The sequence below is a fragment of the Acomys minous genome, assembly GCF_964271855.1.
Source record: "Acomys minous genome assembly, chromosome: 11".
Taxonomy (NCBI): Eukaryota; Metazoa; Chordata; class Mammalia; order Rodentia; family Muridae; genus Acomys; species Acomys minous.
The window spans coordinates 77,262,861-77,282,855 of record NC_140492.1 but is presented as its reverse complement, the minus strand read 5'-3'; the positions used below and the strand labels follow the sequence as shown (position 1 = coordinate 77,282,855).

Genomic DNA, 19,995 nt, shown 5'->3' with positions numbered 1-19,995 from the left:
TGCTGTGTGTATTATTTTAGGTTTGTTGTTATAGCCTGCATTGCTCCAGGCTGTGCTGGATTTCAGTGTTCACTGAAAAAAAAAAGCTGTTATTCTTATAGATTTTCCTTCATATGTGACTTGGATTTTTTTCTTATGCCTTTCATTAACTTCCTTTGTTGTGTATACTTGGTGTTTTAATATGCCTTGAGGGTTTTCTTTTCTGGTCCTGTCTATTTGGTGCTCTGTGTGCATTTTGTTTTTGTATAACTGTGCCTTTCCTTAGAGGAGGAGTCTTTTCAACGATTATGCTGAAGATACTATCCATGTTATTGACTTTGTATGTGTCTCCCTCATCTATGCCATTGTATTTTTGATGGTATTCCACATGTCTTATGTCTTCCTTTCGTGTGTGTGTGTGTGTGTGTGTGTGTGTGTGAGAGAGAGAGAGAGAGAGAGAGAGAGAGAGAGAGAGAGAGAGAGAGAGACAGAGACAGAGACAGAGAGACAGAGAGAGACAGAGAGAGACAGAGAGAGAAAGAGATTTTCATATGCATTAACATCTCTTCATGCTGACTGCAACTCTAAGGTAAAATAAAGCTTATAATCCATATGTTGTTTTTGATCAATAGGAACCTATAAAGACAAACATGAAGCTGCAGAGAGTTTTCTGTGATTTGAATTTGTTCATGATATTTAATACTCAAATACACAAACATAAAAGAAATTAGAATGTCTTAGTGCTATCAGATTAGTTATAGACACTTAAAATACAGATTATGTATGAAAGCTACTTGATAGGTGCTTTAAGAAATTGGATTAAAATCTCATAATTTTATATGACCATGAGACACATAGCTGAAACTTTTATAAAATATGCTTAGAAATGGCTGACTCCTTTCCTCTGGGATATGATGTTACATAAACAGCCCTGTCTTAGTGAGAAGTGATCGATTATGTCCATGGTTTAAGGAGAAGACCAAAGTGAATTTAGACAACAATGTGGAAACAAAATGAGCGTCTTAAAACAGCCATTTAAATGTTATAATCCTTTTCTTGAATATTGCAACATGCAAAGAACTGAAAGTCATGAGCAAAACATGAATATTTAGGCATCAAATTATGAATATTTATCATTACAAAAGAATATGTACAATCCAACATTAGCAAATACCTTTAATCTATACAATATATTGAATAGAATTCAAATACTATAAAATAGAAAACAGGGGAGATATTTTGCAGATAGAATTTCCTCAATTAATTACAAAAACCTTGGAGCATCAATTCAGATGCTTTTCTTAGTTCAGGTTTGGTGGTTTGAGTATTTTTTTAAGGAATTAACTTGATTCTGTACAGTCAGGATTTAAACCAAGTTCTAACAAATCCTCCCAGCATCATAAAAAGTGTTGTCAACAGAATATTATAACAATAAATGAAGGGAAAGGTAATATATGCTTACAGGGATCCATGTCTATAATGAGCAAACTGAACTATGGGGCAGCTAGTTAAGCAGACTGACCCAGATGAGGCTCAGACACCTGCTGCAGTTGTCCCTTCCTTAGAACACTGTGGCATTTAATGGTCTTTTTTTTTTTTTTTAACCAGACAAATACAAATGCTTTATTTAACAGTTGCAGGTCATTCCATGGGTTAAGTGGTGGATATTCAGGACCCAGCAGCAGGGTCAGCGCAACCTCCGAGCCTCTCTTTCTGACTCCAATAGGGTGAGCACATCACCCTCTCGAACGGGGCCTTTGACGTTTCGGATGATAGAGCGGCTGGTGTCATCCATAAATTCCACACGCACCTGCGTGCACTGTCCCTGCGAACCGGTCCTGCCCAGCACTTTGGTTACCCTAGCCAGCATTATGGGCTGCACGCGGCTCGTGTCCATGATGGCGGCGATCTAGCGGAGAGCCATTTAATGGTCTTGAGTCAAGAAGTTGTTCCATATTCACTGTTAAATGAAAAATATGTTATTTTAGTACAAATATCCAATGTCCTCTCAGACATTAGACTCATCTCAATTTTTATTGACATAGATCTAAAGATTTTCACCAGCAATTAGACAACATCAAGTAAAGAAATGTCAGGAATCTGAAGACAAAAGGAATGAAGATCTAAGACTTCATGCCCTGCATCTCATCTCCATTCTAGACAGTGAATTATGAACATTTCTCACAGAGGTTTGGTGAAAGTACGCCTCCTTGGATGTTACAAAGGAAGTACTTACGCAAATTTTAATTGAAAAGTATTATGTGCACAGAAAATATAGATTGCAGAATCAGAGGAATATTCAACTGAATAATTCACCTTAGGCCCTAATCCTTCCCAGCTCTCCCCCATGTGTCTGTCTGAACTCTACTGACTGGCACAGAGAGAAGGGAAGTTTGGATTTAATGCACTGGAATTAGGAACCAAAGAGCAGACTCTAGGGAGTGTTGGGAAAGAAGATGAATTTCTTTCCGGGATAAACATACTCTAGAGGATACTGGAGCAAAACAGGACAAACTGAGTCGGAGGACATGTCCTCTGACTTTCTTTTATTTTAAAAAGAAGTACAGAAATTTATTCTTCTTATCTTTTTGGTTACAACTTTAATTCTCAGCAAGAATGGTCCTAAGTCAAGTGACTTAAATGCATGGACCCATGCTCCCTTGAGCATACATAGAGTGAGGACTGGACTCTCTTGCTCTATCTGTGTTCTTCATGAGAAAATGCTCACAGGAATGCCGTGCTTCACTCCTATGTGTAAAGTTCAGCTCCTTAAATGTTTAAGACATAGTCTGTTAGAATAGAGCCAAATACCAGCAAGTAAACATATGTTTCTCAGCTCAACACACACCATACAACAAAAAATTTTTTGTAAAAATTAGACCTGTGAATGTCAGGTATAGAACTCCAAAATGCTGGCTTCTTAAATGGTAGCTAGGGAATGTAAAGTTGATGATCAAATCTTAAATTCACCACACTGGGCCTAGTGCAATTTGTGAAGCGTAGGCAAGCACTGTAGCATGTATCTGCACACCCAAAAGTAAACATGGAAGGCAGATGTAGGAACAGCTCAGGTTAGAAGCCAGCCAGGGCCACACAGAAAAAGAAAATGACATACAGTTGTTAATCTAAAGCTTAACTTACTGCCTCAAGAAATTGGCCCTTTTATTTAAAGCTTCCAAACATTTTCCCTGTTTCTACTGGTCACTGCAAAGTTCCTCAAACTGCTTAATACTAATTAATGTAAAATTGTTTCTAGTTAATTATAATTCAGTAATGTTCACTCTTCCTAATAATTTTGATACTAACCACGGTTTTTAATGGAAAAATGGATAATCGCATTTCTCTTTTCTGCTTATCATACTCTGAGGATACAATACCATTCTTGAAATCCGGGGTTGTTCTATTTTTTCCCCATGGAGTCTTTCAGTGTTTGGAGACAGAAACCAATATAGCTACTGCTTCCGCTGTAACTTTCACCCATAACTGAGATTAAATCCTACCAGAGCAAAGGCCTCCAGTGTGGATTTGTGTGTCACAGGCTCAATAGCTCATCAACAAGGCAGGAAATCAGCTAAGAACTTGACCCATGAAAATTATACCAAGAGGAATTGCTTGTGAGATATTTAGTAAACTGCTCCATGGCAAGCACAGCTGCTGTTGAGAACAAGTGCAGCTGCGGGACAGACTCCTTCTTTAGTGTTCAACATGGTCTTACAAAGTCTTTGTCCAGAAACATGATGATGGGCAGCTGAGGCTTTGCTATGTAATCACTTAAGGACTCCTCACAGAGAGCAGCACCTACGTTCTTTTAACACCTAACATAGGGTCACATGGCCCTTCCTGAACTTTTGTTGTATGTAATGTGGCCAGTGTGTCACAGAGGTTCTTAATTTCAGAGACCTCATTGTAATCACCACCACATTGTCACATATTTTGGAGCAATTACCATCCACCAATATGGGCTAATTCTTCCTCTGGTCTACTATTTTCCCTTCTATAAGTACACAGAAAATCTGCACTTTTTACTTTATATTTTAAAAACACACATCTTTTCCAATTTTTTCTTTTTTTGCTTACTGAGACTCCCAAATGCAGTTTAGGTACGTGGCACAGGACAGAAGTTAGACATATAAGAAGTGCTTTAGAGGCCAAAATCTACTTCCTATGTAACATGATTATTTTCTGTGTGTTCAGTGTGACAAATGCTAACAAAAGACTCCAAAGATAGTAACTGGGGTGGGGGAACCCAGGAGGTACAGGTATGTCAATTTTAAAAGTAAAGCAGTTGGAAGGTGGTCATAGGAATGATCATGAAGTAAACTGAAATCTTAGCATCCTGACTAGTAGATTTTGAGTGATTATAAACCAAATTGTTTATCACGTCAACTTTCTATAATTACTTTCTAAATTTAAAGTTTTGAATTATGCCTACATGAGAAAAACAGTGTTTAACTCAAGTACAGGATTCATGCTTTAGCAAGCATACTGTAGGACACATTTGTATTTTAAAGAGTATTTTATTAATAATTTTGATATTATTATGCCTGGATTTTTCAAGGATGAGTTAAGAGGGTAGGTTGAGATTGTAACAAATAAGACCTAATATATACAGCATTTAAGCTCAAAATAGTATATAAATTGATGCTTTGTGATCAATCCTTCAGATGTTCAGATGTTTCATCTCTATATACTAGGTCTCCAGCTGAGGTGGTTCAGCCTTGCTGAAGGAAGGATGGCACTGAAGGCATGTTCGGAGATTTCATAGGCATGCCTGACTTCCAGTGCCTTGCTCTGCTTTGTGTCCACAGTTGAATATTCAAATGCCCCAGCATCTTAATCGTCTTCTCTTCTATTTGCCCTTGCTCTGAGGGGCTATTATCCCATGGAACTGTGAACCACAATAAACTGTCTTTAAAGTTGTCTTGATCCATTCTTCTACTGAGGGACACTTAGGCTGTTTCCATGTTCTGGCTATTGTGTATAAAGCAGCTATGAACATGGTTGAGCATATGTCCCTGTTGTGTGTTCGAGCATTTTCTGGGTATATTCCAAGGAGTGGGATAGCTGGGTCTTGAGGAAGCCCTATTCCCATTTTTCTGAGAAAACGCCAGATAGCTTTCCAAAGTGGTTGTACTAGTTTGCATTCCCACCAGCAGTGAAGGAGTGTTCCTCTCTCTCCACATCCTCGCCAACATGTGGTGTCATTTGAGTTTTTGATCTTAGCCATTCTGATGGGTGTAAGATGGAATCTATGGTACATTTACACTATGGAGTATTACTCAGCTATTAAAAACGAGGAATTCCCGAAATTTGTGGACAAATGGACTGACCTAGAAATTATCATAATGAGTGAGTTCACCCAGAAGCAAAAAGAGACAAACGGTATATACTCACTTATATCAAAACACTAGTCCAAGGGATACGTCCCATGAAAAACCTTACTTACCAAGAAAGTGGGTCAGAGGAGAGGACATCCTATTGAGACTTTAGGCGAGAGTAGCATGGAAGAATGGGGAAATAACAGGACCCACAGGGTCCTGGAAACCTACAAGAAGAACTTTATGACAGGCAGATCTGGGTCCTGGGGTCCTCCTCAAACTAAGGCACCAGCCAAGGAGAAATAGGCAGTAAACTTCGAACCCCTACCAAGACCTAGCCGACGAACACGATATTCTCCACTGTTGAGTGGAGAGTGAGATCTGATTCTCACGTGAACTCTGGTGCCCCTTTTCTGACCATGTCCCCTGGATGGGGAGGCCTGGTGGCACTCAGAAGAAGGATAGCAAGTTACCAAGAAGAGACTCAATAATCTTAGAGCATACATAGGGGGAAGAAGTCTCCCTCAATCACAGACATAGGGGAGGGGAGAAGGGGGGAAGTGGGAGGGAGGGAGGAATGGGAGGAAACAGGGGAAGGGCTAACAATCAAGATGTAATATGAATAAATTAATTAAAAAAAAATAAATGTTAAAAAAAAAATAAAAATAAAGTTGTCTTGATGATGGTGTTTTATCAGACCCCCAAAAGGCATCTAAGGATTCATAGTAAAGGAAATGACTTGTGGTACTATTATTTTCCTATCCTTAAGACGTACACCACAACACTGCACATGTTTAGTTCTTCTTCCAAGTCAAGGTTCTCTTTTAGGGCCTGGCATGACGTTGCATTGGCTGACTTTCAGAATATCCATTTGGATGTTGGCCTTTATCACTAATAACAGAGAGCAAACCCTATGTGGGGAAAAGATAAGCACCTGTCATCGCAGATCTGCACTTGCAGAGCACCAGTGTGAGCCTTCTTGAGAACCACAGTTCTCATTATTTCATTACACGAAAAAGAGTGCAGGTAGAGCTGGAGAAAAGGTCGAGATTCCGAGTTGTACTTGATGCCTCCACACCTATTTTCTTCCTTGTGAGGATACATTATAAAATTATCTCCTATATGCTAACAGAATAGAACTTTTGCTGGACTTCACATGCAAGTGCAAAATATACGTTTGGGTCACTTAAGATTTAGGACCAATAGGCTACTGTATGGTCAACCTGTTTAATCTGTCTTGAGAAGATCATTGTAACAACCAACCTTATTTGTCTTGAACTTCCCATGTAATCAACTTTTACAACCTAAGCTAATACAGAACATGAATATTACATTATACAACCTGACAAACCCCTGACCCAAGAGGAATGTGTGTGTGTGTATGTGTGTGTGTGTGTGTGTGTGTGTGTGTGTGTGAGAGAGAGAAAGAGAGAGAGAGAGAGAGAGAGAGAGAGAGAGAGAGAGAGAGAGAGAGAGTGTTTTACCGTGATTTGCATGGTTTGGGTCCTGAAACCCTCACTAGGAGCTATGAGGAAATAAAGGAAAGTGTTGGGGACAACAGGCCATATGGCCAATGTTCAGCCATCTTGTCAGAGCCTGCACCTTTAAGTCTCTGTTTTTCCCAGAGCTTGTCTTTCACCAGAAACTAGCTGACCCTGCTGTGGTTCAGCAGTTAAACTAAAGACAGATAGAGATGGAGCAACCCTGTTATGGTTTAGCAGTTAGACTAGACAAAGAAAGAGCAAGATACCCTGTGTGGCAGGACATTATGACCCTGCCTGGAATTCCCTGTGTTTTGAGAAAAGCCTGCAGCTGGGTTGCTATAGCAATATGCTTCCCTGCCTTCTGAATACTAAAAGCTGCTGCCTGACTAATAAAGTTTGAGAGCTTGATCAATCAGACTTGCTCTCCTTCTTTGTGTCTTGCATTTTCAACAGGTGAACTTCCTCCTAAGTTTTAGTTGAACCCCGCAGGCTGGGCCAGGAAAGACTGACACAGAGACATGTGTACAGTAAAGCTAGGGAATTTTCTGATCCTCCACAACTCAGAACTTCATCATGTGTATTAAGAATCAGGAGCATGGTTAGCTAGCCACCCTGGTAGTTCTCTGTAGGTGGCCATTTTCAAGGTGTAACACCATGTAGGAGGAAGCTATCTTTCATAAACACTCAGACTCCTAAGGAAAGCCATGCCATTTCTCGAGCCTGGTCCATATAAGTATACAACTTTGTTAAATATCCCATGTGTCTAAGATCTTGGAATCCCTAGCATGGACATAGCTTTGTCAAAATGAACATTCACAAGGCTGGAGAGATGGTTCGGTGGTTAAGAGCACTACCTGCTCTTCCAAAGGACTCAGGTTCAATTCTCAGCACCCACAATGCAGCTCACAACTGTCTGTAACTCCAAGATCTGACACTAGCACACATAAATTAAATGAAATATTTTTTTTAATGAACATTAACTCAGGACTTCCCTCCCTCAGGGATTCCTCTGCTCCATATAGTGATTGGTATGGGAGGATGCAGCCAGTGTGAGTGCTGTCACCTGGGGCTTGATATTATGAGAATGTACTTGATGCTATAAGAAAGAAGACTGAGCAAAGCAAGGCAGACCAAGCAGTAATCAGCAGCCCCACATGGCCTCTGCATCAGCTCCTGCCTCCTGGTCCCCAGCTTGTTTGAGTCCTTGCTCTGACATTCTCAGCAGTAGACTTTAGAGGAAAATGAAAGAAAACTTTCTTCTCCAAGTTGATTTCGGCCATGGTGTTTTCTCATAGCAATAGAGTCCATAACTAAAGCAGAGCCGCGTGATTGACAAGTTATGAGGATACCTCAAGTCAGACACAAGGCACAAAGCTGTTCCAAGTCTTGATGTCAAGATAACAATTTATAAAGTGAATACACATTAAAATAAATGTAGTTCCAGTTTCTGTCTGTTCTCTCCCTGTGTAGATCTTGGGTACTTCTTGTTTTTTTTTCTTTTTCTTTTGTTTTGTTTTGTTTTTGTTGTTGTTGTTTTGGTTTATCGAGACAGGGTTTCTCTGTGTATCCTTAGCTGTCCTGGACTTGCTTTGTAGACCAGGTTGGCCTCAAACTCACAGCAATCCACCTGCCTCTGCCTACTGAGTGCTGGGATTAAAGGCGTGCGCCACCACTGCACAGCAGGTACTTCTTGTATTTTAAGACTGACAGATATTGTTGTGTGTAGAGTTTTTATGGTTTACAGCAATCCACAGTGAGTCAGAAAATACATGTTTGTAGGGTGCTTGACTCCAGTGAGTACATCTACTCTGCAATTTCTATAGCTAAGGTTAGGAAGAGTAGGAAGAATAGGAAGAAAGCTTGTAAGAGACAGGGAATCAGGGCCTTTTCTAGGAGATCCTGCCTTCAGTGTATTAGAGGAAAGCTGCACACAGGAAATCTCAACAATATAATTACCTAAATGAGATTTTAAAAGTGTCAGCATGACATCAACTGCCAATGTGGATGGGCAAATCTCAGAAGACCCCATACGTAAATGAAGAGCCAAAGACAGTCACGGGCTGCTCAGGAGGAGCAGAAGTTTTCTTCAGGGATGAAGCAACTACTTTGTCATCCTGTCAAAATTGTTCATTCCTAAACACACGCACACATGCTAATGACATGAGATAGTCTCAATCAGTCTCTCTCTCCCTCTCTCTCATGCACACAGAAGATTAATTTCAAAAGGTCAAGAAATTGGAGAGTGAGGAGGATGCAGTTAGAGATGAAGGGGCCAGAAGAGGGGTGACAATGATGTGAATACCATATTCAAACTAGAAAATGTGCAATGGAGATAAATTTGAAACAACTTTACAGTTTATTTGAACTAGGGGAATGACTCACTAAGTACTGTAAATATTGTTTAAATGTATGAGAAAACATTGTGTATAATGTTTACTTTTTTGTGTATTTTACCTTAAGGAAAACAACCAAACCGGTTACTTTTTTGTTTGTTTGTTTGTTTTGAGACAGGCTTTTTCTGTGTAGCCTTAGCTGTACTGGACTCCCTTTGTAGACTAGGCTGGCCTCAAACTCACAGCAATCCGCCTGCCTCTGCCTCCCGAGTGCTGGGATTAAAGGAGTGCACCAGCACGCCAGGCTGGTTACATTTTCTTTTAATTCAATCAGTGCCTCCACAGATTCCTCTAATGTTTACTGAGGAGTGGACATGGCCCGTTTTCCTGGTTGGAAGAGAATCACAGTTGGTAATCTTCCTCAGCATTCTGGAAAACAAAAGAAACAAAAGTCATAATGTACCTTCTCCATTACACACTTGAAGTGCATACTGTCTTCTAGTCTGCATCTATAAAACTAAAAATTCCTGAGGCAGGCAAGAATTCTGTCCTGCACAAGAGGAGGCTGCCACTGGGAATTGACAGTGGTGAGTTTGGTGGTCTTTACTCCCTCTGAAAATCCACGGACAACTGAAGTTCCTGCCTTCTCTTTCTCATGAAACACAGATTTGTGGATGCAAAATAGATTCTTTCTGCTAGATTTTTGTGACATTGTAAATAAGAAATCACTCTATGCCCTGTCTCCAAGCAAGAAATGTGTCCCTGTCATCCACTTCACAACAGGCTTTGGAGAACGTTGAGCTTTGCCATAATGTGTTATTGTCTAGACAACTATCACCGGGTGTCACATGCCCATTATGTCTGTGATGACTGAGCAAAGCTAAGTTTAAAAGCCCTGGCACCTCAGCAGCCTGAGATCTCTAGTCTATTCCTGGAGTCCCCACTAAGAGAAGGAGATCTTTCTAGAGGTCTCAGTTTTATACAAGTTGTGTGTAATTTCCCTCAGTTGGAAAATAGATAACGGTGTTGACCTCTGGTTGAGTGTGTACAGTGTTCACAGTTACAGAGATGTTATTATTGACTTTGTTGTGATGCAGCTGTTAAAGTGTTCTGTAGGCATAAGGTTACTGTGCAATTCAAATGTGGATTTCTGTACCACTCATATCTGGCTGCAAGCTTTGTTTTGAGAATCTCATCTCAATTGCTCCCTGACATGCCAGTAAAAGCAGTTTACTGTCAATTGCTGAACAAGAGAGAGAATAAGGCTGGAATTCCTGCCAGCCAGGAGAGAAGGAATTGGAGGATTCAAACAGGAAATTCAGCAATGAGAACCATCCAGGACAGATCAGAAGAACGGCTGGAGCAGGGAAAGGTACAAAGTGCCAGCATCTCCAGGGAGCACTCTGGGAGGAAACCAAGTTAGCTTACATGGTTAAGAATAGAGTAGTAACTGCTGAGGTCTTGTGTTGTACAGCTTATTATTGAACAAACCTAAAAGAATCTCAATTATTTATGTGATAATTGAGTTGAGAGAGAAACTGAGAAACAAACCTAGTTATATAAAAATAACTGTAGCAGTGCTGTTTTGATTTTATTATGTTTCTCAGCAGTTTCTAACAAGGAGGATAGTGAACTCAAGGCCACTCTTCACTACACAGTGAGTTCCTATGAGCTTGGGCTATACAGGGAGACTTTGGAGGAGGTAGAAGCTAGAGAAATGGCTTAGAGTAGCTGTTCTCAACCTGTGGGTCACGACCCTTTGGAATATCAAATGACCCTTTCATAAGACTCACCTAAGACCATCAGAAAATACATTGTGATTCATAGCAGTAGCAAGCTTAATTATGAAGTATAAATGAAAATTGCCCCGGGGGTTCGACTAACGCTCAGGAGGAGAATTTTCCTGTATAGAGACAGAACACTAGACACGAAGAAAGGGGCAAGTCTGTATTCTGATCAAACCCCGTTTATTGAGAGTTTTTACAGAGTTTATGTAGGCACAGAGGCATGGGTATTTGTGTAAGCAAGGGTTGCTGTGGATACCTAACTCTGGAATGCTCCAGCAGGTAGGTATCTACCTTTACAGCTGCTAATTGCAGGAGAGAAATTCCAGGGAAGTCGTGAAGGATCTGCTTAGTCAGGAAAAAGCTCCCAGAACTGCTGCTCACAGGCAGCTGGCCCTTAATCTGATCTTATCAGTAGTCCCACTGGAAAAGGAGTAGCTCGGGTGTCTGGAATGACCAGCCCCCACAATAAACCACAACAGATGTCTAACTGCTGACCTATGACAAGGTCAGCTAGTTTCTGGTGAATGGCAGACTTCTGGAGAAATAGGAACCTAGGTTCTGACAAGATGGCTGAACATTGGCCACGTAGCCCGTCCCCAGCAGAAAGTAACTTTTTGGTTGGATGTCACCACCACAACATGAGGAAAGGTATTAAAGGGTAATAGCATTAGGAAGGTTGAGAACCACTGGTTTAGAAGCTAAGAGCACTGACGCTTATGGGGAGCAGGTGAAGTCCTAAATGAATTGGCAAGGACCCCAGTGCCTCAGACTCATGGGAAAAGGCAAGCCTTCTTGCCAAGGTGCAAATGTTGACAGAGAACATGGACTACAGCTTCCTCCTCCTAGATGTTTACAACCTGAGACTGCTTCCCTACAGAGACCTCCTACTAAGACCTCCCACTAAGAGTTGCTAACTCAACAACATTAAACAGGAAACCCTGTCTGTGTTTCATGACCACCATGACCCCTTCGCCATTGGCCTCGGGCTCTACTCCCGCAGTCCTGGTAGTGAATCAGCCCATAATAGTGGAAGGAGTTGTGGGCTTCAGATTATTGGGCTTGGTGATGAGTGTCTGCTTATTTCTCTTGGTCAGGAAACTGAGGCAGTTCCCAAGGACCATCCATTGGGATTTGTGGACATTTTGGCTGCTTTTCTACCTATGGTGTACCTGAATGTTTAATAAGACTTTTGTAAGGCTCATATAGAGTTCGGACCAACATATTCATAGTTTAAAATTTTCCTTTTCAATCATAAAAATATATTGAAAGTAATTTATAGCTGAGCTGAGATTATTATGAGACCCAAAGTGCTCTAAAAGGTATTCTATATATACCCAATGTATTATTAGGGTTCTATGCAATCACAGAACTGATAGAATCAATTTCTCAATTTATAGAAAGGGTATTTTTGGAATGATTTAGAGTCTGTGGTCCAGCTAGTTGAACAATGGCCATCTATGATGGCAAAGTCCAAGAGTCCAGTAGTTGCTCGCTGCAGGAGCCTAGATGTCTCAGCACAACTTTCATATAGGCTGGAATCCCAAAGAAGTAAGCACTAATGCCAGTGAAGGAATGAACTGGTTAGAAAAATGAGAGCAAGCAAAGAAAGAGTAAAATGTCCTTCTTCTATGTCTTATATAGGCTTTCCAGCACAAGGTGTAGCCTTGGGTTTTTTAATTCAAAACAACTGGATTACAGGTGTGTGTTCTCCCCCCCCCCCAATCAAGATCCAGATTAAGGGCATTTCTTCCTACCTCCAAGTTCTGGATTACATGTAGATATCTGCACTTCTAATTAAGGTGGGGGTAAGCCCTCTCAGGTGTGTCCCTCCATTTTCAGGTTATAGTTAATTCCAGATATAATAATGTTGACAACTAAAAAGAGCCATCACACCATCACAATTCCACTCCAGGTCAATTTGACACACAGTCTATCTTTTAATGCCATGATTAATTTTCCAATGAAAACAATAACCAGGCCATAATAATGCCTAACTATGATGTAACTAACTATTCCAAGTCCAAGGCACACACGTTATATACTAGACCAGACCCTAATTATGCCTAATGTGATATACGTATCTTTTGTACAACAGTAAACCCATTATAATGTTAGAATAGGTTGCAATGTCCTTGAGGGACATTCTTTTAGTATCTCAAATTTAAATGTGATAACCATTAATATTCTCTTACTTGATTTACATCACATGAAGAAGAAATTAAGGAAAGAATGCACAAATATCTGTACAAACATATTGTTAACAAAATATAACAGGAACACTCATATCACTTATAAAACTCCTTTCTGCAATTGGTCATATAGATTTAGCTGTGTATCTGTAACTACCTTCCTCTAATATCCTTTTTGTATTTCCTCCACCCTTGGCCATAACCTCAGCAGATCCTGGTGTTTTTCATAGAGGAGTGAGTCATATGTTCATTCCTGAGAGCTCTGTGCCCTTTGTCATCCCACCTGGATTAAGCTGTTGTAGGCTTCCACTGCCTTTAATCACAAGGCATTCTAGTAGCAAGGAATTCACTAAATCACTGGTTCTCAACTTATGGGTTCCAAACCCTTTGGGGATCTAAGGACCCTGTCACAGGAATTGCCTAAGACCATCTGCATTTCAGATATTTACATGACAACTCATAACAATAGCAATATTGCACTTATGAAGTAGCAGTGAAAATAATTTTATGCTTGAGGATCAACACAACCTAAAGAAGTGTATTAAAGGGTCCCAGCATTACGGAGGTTGAAAACCATTGAGAAAACTGTCTTCTGTGATCCAGACATACATAAGCTTTCTTACCTCCATTTGGAGAAGCAATCGACTTTCCCCGTGGTAATCTGAACCCATCACTCTTCCTAGTGCTATTATTCCTTTCTTATCCTTTTGGTTAAGGGCATTAGATGTCCAAATTGACCAGGGGAAAGTCTGAGGTTCTTGTTCAACAGAACGCTTGTTTTAGCTCCCGGTTGGGGCACTCACCTCTCTAGAACTAAAACTTGCTGGCCAGCAGAACTTAAGGTCACAGGAAGAGAAAGCAAAGCATTCCCTAAGGGGTCACCAGTGGTATAGCGATTAAACCAATTCCCTTTTCCACCCCTTGAATCCTGGACACATGGATCCTGGTTATGAGACAAACCATACCATATATTGGATGCTGACTCAAAGGATACACAGCCTTCTGGAGGCTCTCCAGCCTCCAGCTCTTCAGCTGCCTGTCACCTAATTTGCTCTGCGATGGTATTTTCAAAAGAACATTCCATCTTTCTATGAGGTTAGCTGCTTCAGGGTGACAAGGGACATAGCAATACCAGTAGAATCTATGATAGTGGTCCCACTGCCTCATTTCTCTGTTTTGAAGCGAGTTCCTTGGTCAGAAGCAACATTGCGTGGAATACTGTTGCACATCCATGGATGGTGGTTTTGGCAGAAGCAATTATGTGCATGAAAGGTACTATGTAAACATTTGCCATTATGGCCACTTTTTTCATGGGCCCATTGGGAAATGACAGGAATGTCTGGGGAATGAGGCTGACTGTTCACAGAATCAATCATTCTATTTCATTATTGATTTCTTCTTCAGCTGAAGTAATCATTTTATGAGCATTTACATGTGACATAAATATCTTTACATCCTTTAAACATTTGGAGAAATGTATCTACGTATTTCTTCCCTGTATGTCTTTCTCAACAATTTTCCAGTCATTCTCTTTCTGAGACCCTGACAATCAAGCCAATGTGTTGGTTTCAGCTCTGGAATCAGTGAAGAATCACACATCTAGACATTTCTTCTTCCAAACAAAATGTATGGTCATGTGTATTATATGAAGTTCTGCCCTCTGTGAAGATTTCTCTTTGATGGTGTCTTTCAGGCTTGTACCAGAAAGAATAGTAATGCTGCTGTTGGACCCTAACACCCAACTCGGGAAGGGGGTCGCCGCGAGAGAACACTTGAAACACACAACGCACTTATGCAAAAGCAAAGGTTTATTTCTGACAGGTCAGGGTCCCTCACCACTCGAGAGGCGAAGGACCCAGAGCAGCTGGTACAGGCTAGTTTTAAAGGCAAAAACTGCAAAGCAGGTGGGGTTGCTTATCAAGTTAAACCATATGGACATTAGGACATCTGGCATTGGGAAACCTCTTGTGGGGACTTGAGTGTGGGTCCCTAGAATGGTTACTAGAAACCATATGGGGACATCTGATATTTGGAACTTGCCTGTAACTATTCTGGGAACTAGGGAAGAACTCTTGAGGTTAGCAGTTCCGAGAACTGGGAAAAACCTCTGGGGTCTGAAGTTTAGGTTCTAGGCAAGCAAGGTTGGGCACACAAACAAGCATCTTATATTTCATAATTTTACACTTTCTCACTGCAATTGTGCACTTCTGGATGGTGCCTGCACGACATCCAGAACCTTCAGTAAACCATGTCATAGTCTTTTCTTCCTTTACCATCTGATGATAGGGTACACCTCATGAGGCTCTAAGTGCATACTCGGCATCAGAGGGCATTGTACAGGAGTAGAAACCATAGGCTTTTGGTCACCTTTTTCATGTAACTTTCTTGTGCTCTCAGAACATACTCAGACTCTATCATATCTATAGCACTTTCATTTGATAATAGGTTGCTGCTGTGTGTGTCCTACTTTATGACTGGGTGGGTTAGATAGTACCCAACTCATGATGGGCAGCTCAGGCCACATGGTAACTTGCTGTCCCACTGTCGAAAGTTGAGTTTCCTCTGAGGTAGAGTAGCAGGCCAAGAGCTGTTTTTAAAAGGAAAAATAGTTGGACATAGATGGTGGTAGAGCCTTGCTCAAAAATCCCAAAAGTGCCTTCTGTGGTTCCCCACAAGGGCCTGCCAAAGCCACAAACAGCATTCCTGTCTGCCACTGACACCTCTAGTGCCATCAGATCTGCTGGATCATATGATGCAACTGGTACAGCAGCCTTCTCCTATTGCAAGGCATCACTTGCCCCCAAACTAGGAACTTTTGAGTCATCTGACATATTGGCCAGAGTAACATACCCGATGAGGAATGTGCTGTCTCCAGAATCCAAATAGGCCCTCTGAACAGTGTACTTCTTTCTTGGTGGTTGGATGGGCCAAATGCACTGACTTTTCCTTCCTCTTGAAAGTAATGTCTCTGAAGCCCACACCACTGGACTCCTAAGAATTTCACTGAGTTAGAAGGCCCTTGAATTTTGATTGGATTTATTTCCCATCCTTTGATGCTCATATGTTGCCAATAAGTCTAAAATGGTTATTACCTCCTGCTCATTTGGCCCATTTGTCATAATATCATCAATACAGTGCACTAATATGATATATCACGGAAGACACAGATGATCAACATCCCTTCTAAGTTATGACACAGGGTTGGAGAGATAATATATCCTTGAGGTAAAACTGTAAATGTCTACTTCTGGCAGTGCCAACTAAAAGCTTCTGGTAGTGCTCATGGACAGGTACTGAGAAAAAGGCATTTACTAGATCAGTAACTGTACCATGTACCAAGGAGATGTATTAATTTGCTCAAGTAAGGACACCACTCAGTCACCTTGCAACCTTTTGCCTCCTTTCTTTACTGCTCTTCACATTGCTGACCTCTAAGCTGAAACTGCTCTTCAGACACCTGCCTCATATTTAGGTGGAGCTTTCTTTCAGCTCTAACGCTAAGCTCTTCTTGCAATGAGCAAAGTCACTGTCCTGCTCAGAAGCAGGGACATTGCTGCTACTTGAGGAAGGAACAAAACGTCAACGTCATTTTAGGCATACACAATTTATCTCTCATGCTGGAGATGTCCTTGTCCTTCTCTTCTTAGAGACTCTCCAGAGCCACCTCTGCCACTGGGCTGTGAGTGTGTATTATCCGTCATTTTCTTAAATCTATAGGGTTAGGAATGAAATTATACACATTATAGGCCACAGTCATTGTGTAGTCTAGTTCTCACAGCTGCTGTCTTTTATTAAACTGCACAAACACTTTATATTTGGTACAGATGAAAAAGAAAAACATCTAAAGATAATGAGGTCCTTGGAGGTGGGCAAAGTAGAAGTTGTAGGGAGGAAAGGTTAATGGGAGAACAATGTAGTTATAGTTTAATTTTTTAAAATTAAAAATATAGTATCAATCTTAAAAACACAATAATAATAGACTAGATACTCTATTGAACCAATATTACATACACATCAGACAAACATATTTCATGAACTATATTAAATTATGTAACTTTAGATATTGAACTGAAATAAATTTAATCCAATATTATATTTCAAATATGCCATTTCCTTAACCTTTTTCTTTTCTAGTTACTCTGCTTCTCATCTTTTGTTTAATTTTGAAACAAACATAGAAGGCCAAATAAAGCCCATGTGGCAATCAATCATGACCATAAGCACAGTCAAGGATACTTAAGAATATAACCATTCAAAAGCTGGGCGTGGTGGCGTGCATCTTTAATCCCAGCACTCAGGAGGCAGAGGCAGGTGGATCGGTGTGAGTTCAAGGACAGCCTGGTCTACAAAGTGAGTCCAGGACAGCCAAGGCTACACAGAGAAACCCTGTCTCAAAAAAAAAAAAAAAAAAAGAACAGAACCATTCATGAGGCAACTGACAATCTGCACATCTCAATTATCTTTAACAGTCCATAATAAAATGACAGCCATTAAGTTGAAGCTCCTTCAGCATCAAGATATCTAAATATAAGTGCTGGGAACTTTCCTGAACTTCATATTGCATATCATTATGGAACACAACATTTTCCCAGTATGACCCAGTTTCTAAAAAAGGTTATTTATTAAAATAGAATTTGTCCATGATATGACATATGTAATTTATAATTTACAGAAGTTTCCCTTAAGTCACTAGTAATCTGCATTGACTGTAAATGACACAAACAATATAAACGAGTCTTCCTGCCTTTTTCAGTTTTACTTTCTTGGTGTTATAATTCCCTGTGTCTCAGACTAGCATGAGTCCTAAATTGTTTGCAATTCCCTCAGCAATGATTTGCTTGCTGATACTACCCAGTTTTGATCCAGAATGTGCAAGGCATTTAATTAAACCATCTGTTGTCTTCTACTAATCATCTATTATTCACTGTTAAGTCCTACTTAGGTGTGGTGTATGTTAGGAGTCTGCCTCAGTCTGCCTATCTGTGATGTCATTGCCTAGCTGCCATTGTGTGGCCCTGACCAGTATATAAAAGGAAAGACCCACATCTCCACCCTCTCTCTCTCTCTTCCCCCCTCTCTCTCTTCTCTCTCTCTCTCTCTTTCTCTCTCTCTCTCTCTCTCTCTCTCTCTCTCTCTCTCTCTCTCTCTCTCGCTGGGGTACCCCTTCCCCCATTCCTTCTCTCTCCATGTTCATTTAATAAATTCCTCATCTAATACATTTTGCCTGGCATCTTATTTCTTCTTATCTTATTTTCTTATTTTTAAACATAGAATTGGTGGCCCATGCTGGGAGAACTCTTCCAGAATTGTCTTAAGTGTGGAATCCTTTCTACCAATCTCATTCTTACGCACTTCCCACCACAATTTCCTTCTGTTCCAAACTTCACTCGGCGTCTTCACTCATTCCTGTCTGAACCCATCCCTGCCCTGACCTCAGGCTCCGCTTTCTCCTGTGACCCAGCATGGCACGCAGGTGATTTGTTTACAATGCTAAAACTAGATTGTTATGCTCTACCTTCATACTCGAATCCTAAAAATCACTGCCTTAAAACTTGTTTAGCTGGCTTTGCAGACACCACTGTCCCCTGTCGCTGCTTGCTGTAGCCGTGGTCAACCCCACCGTGTTCTTCAACATCTAGGTTGATGGCGAGCCCTTGGGTTGCATCTCCTTTGAGCTTTTTGCAGACAAAGTTCCAAGGACAGCAGAAAACTTTCGTGCTCTGAGCACTGAAGAGAAAGGATTTGGATATAAAGGTTTTTCCTCTCACAGAATTATTCCAGGATTCATGTGCCAGGGTGGTGACTTCACCATAATGGCTCTGGTGGCAGGCCCGTCTATAGGGAGAAATTTGAGGATGAACTCTTCATCCCGAAGCATACAGGTCCTGGCATCTTGTCAGTGGCACACACTGGACCAAACACAAGTGGTTCCCTGTTTTTTTTTTAATTTTATAGTATTTTATTGATTTTCTGAGACTGGGTTTCTCTGTGTAGCCTTGGTTGGCTGTCCTGGACTTGCTTTGTAGACCAGGCTGGCCTCGGACTTACAGAGATCCACCTGCCTCTGCCTCCCCAGTTCTGGGATTAAAGGTATGGGCCACTATGCCTGGCAGTTCCCAGTTTTTTTATCTGCACTGCTAAGACTGGGTGGCTGGTAGCAAACCTGTGGTCCCTGGGAAGGTGAAAGAAGGCGTGAGCATCTTGGAAGCCATGGAGTGCTTTGGATCCAGGAATGGCAAGACCAGCAAGAAGGTCACCATTCCAGACTGTGGACAATTGTAATTCTTTTGACTTGCGGGTATCTTACCCATCAGACCTCTCCTTCTGTAGCTCAGGAGAGCCCCCCACCTCATCTGCTTGCAGTACCCTGTAATCTCTGCTCTTGATGAAGTTCTTTATGTTCCATATTGTCCTCATTCCTCTCCAAGTTTAGCTGGATTGCAGAGTTAAGTTTATGATTATGAATAAAAAGTAAATAGGAAAAAAAGCATATTTAACCCTATAAATGTGATGTGATTATTCATACAAGAAAATGTTCTACTCTCTTTTTATGGACCATGTTTAAGTTTTTTTTATAATTTATTTTATTTTATTTTATGTGCATTGGTGTGAGGGTGTCAGAGCCATTGGAACTGGAATTACAGAGAGTTGTGAGCTGTCATGTCGTGGCTGAGAATTGAACCCAGGTCTTTTGGAAGAGCAGACAGTCCTCTTAACCATTGAGCCATCTTTCTAGCCCCCTGTGTTTATGGTTTTAGGGCTCCATCTTAATATGAATAAAACCTAAAATCCTAGTCTTTAATTATTAAGGTCTTATAAATGATGAAGTCCTTTAACATATTCAAAATGTATTTTTAGTCATGCTAAGAACCAATGTGATTAATTTTATTTTCAAAGTCAAACAT

The 19,995-nt window shown here is 40.8% G+C and overlaps 1 protein-coding gene and 1 pseudogene across 2 annotated transcripts; one reads left to right on the top strand and one right to left on the bottom strand.

Moving 5' to 3' along the window:
- Positions 1-1,566: 1,566 nt before the first annotated feature.
- Positions 1,567-1,899, bottom strand: LOC311608974 (small ribosomal subunit protein eS28-like). Its single transcript, XM_084801656.1, has one exon. The coding sequence runs from the start codon at positions 1,874-1,876 to the stop codon at positions 1,667-1,669; it is 210 nt and encodes a 69-aa protein (XP_084657782.1). The 5' UTR covers positions 1,877-1,899; the 3' UTR covers positions 1,567-1,666.
- A 14,473-nt stretch (positions 1,900-16,372) lies between these two features.
- On the top strand, positions 16,373-19,401 carry LOC311608070 (peptidyl-prolyl cis-trans isomerase A-like; annotated as a pseudogene). The gene is made up of 3 exons: positions 16,373-16,380; positions 18,651-19,024; positions 19,211-19,401. The product of its transcript is annotated as a peptidyl-prolyl cis-trans isomerase A-like (transcript).
- The last annotated feature ends 594 nt before the right edge of the window (positions 19,402-19,995 follow it).

Bases quoted from the DNA above. Each gene is read 5' to 3' on its own strand.
- LOC311608974 (XM_084801656.1), bottom strand. From the start codon at position 1,876: ATGGACACGAGCCGCGTGCAGCCCATAATGCTGGCTAGGGTAACCAAA.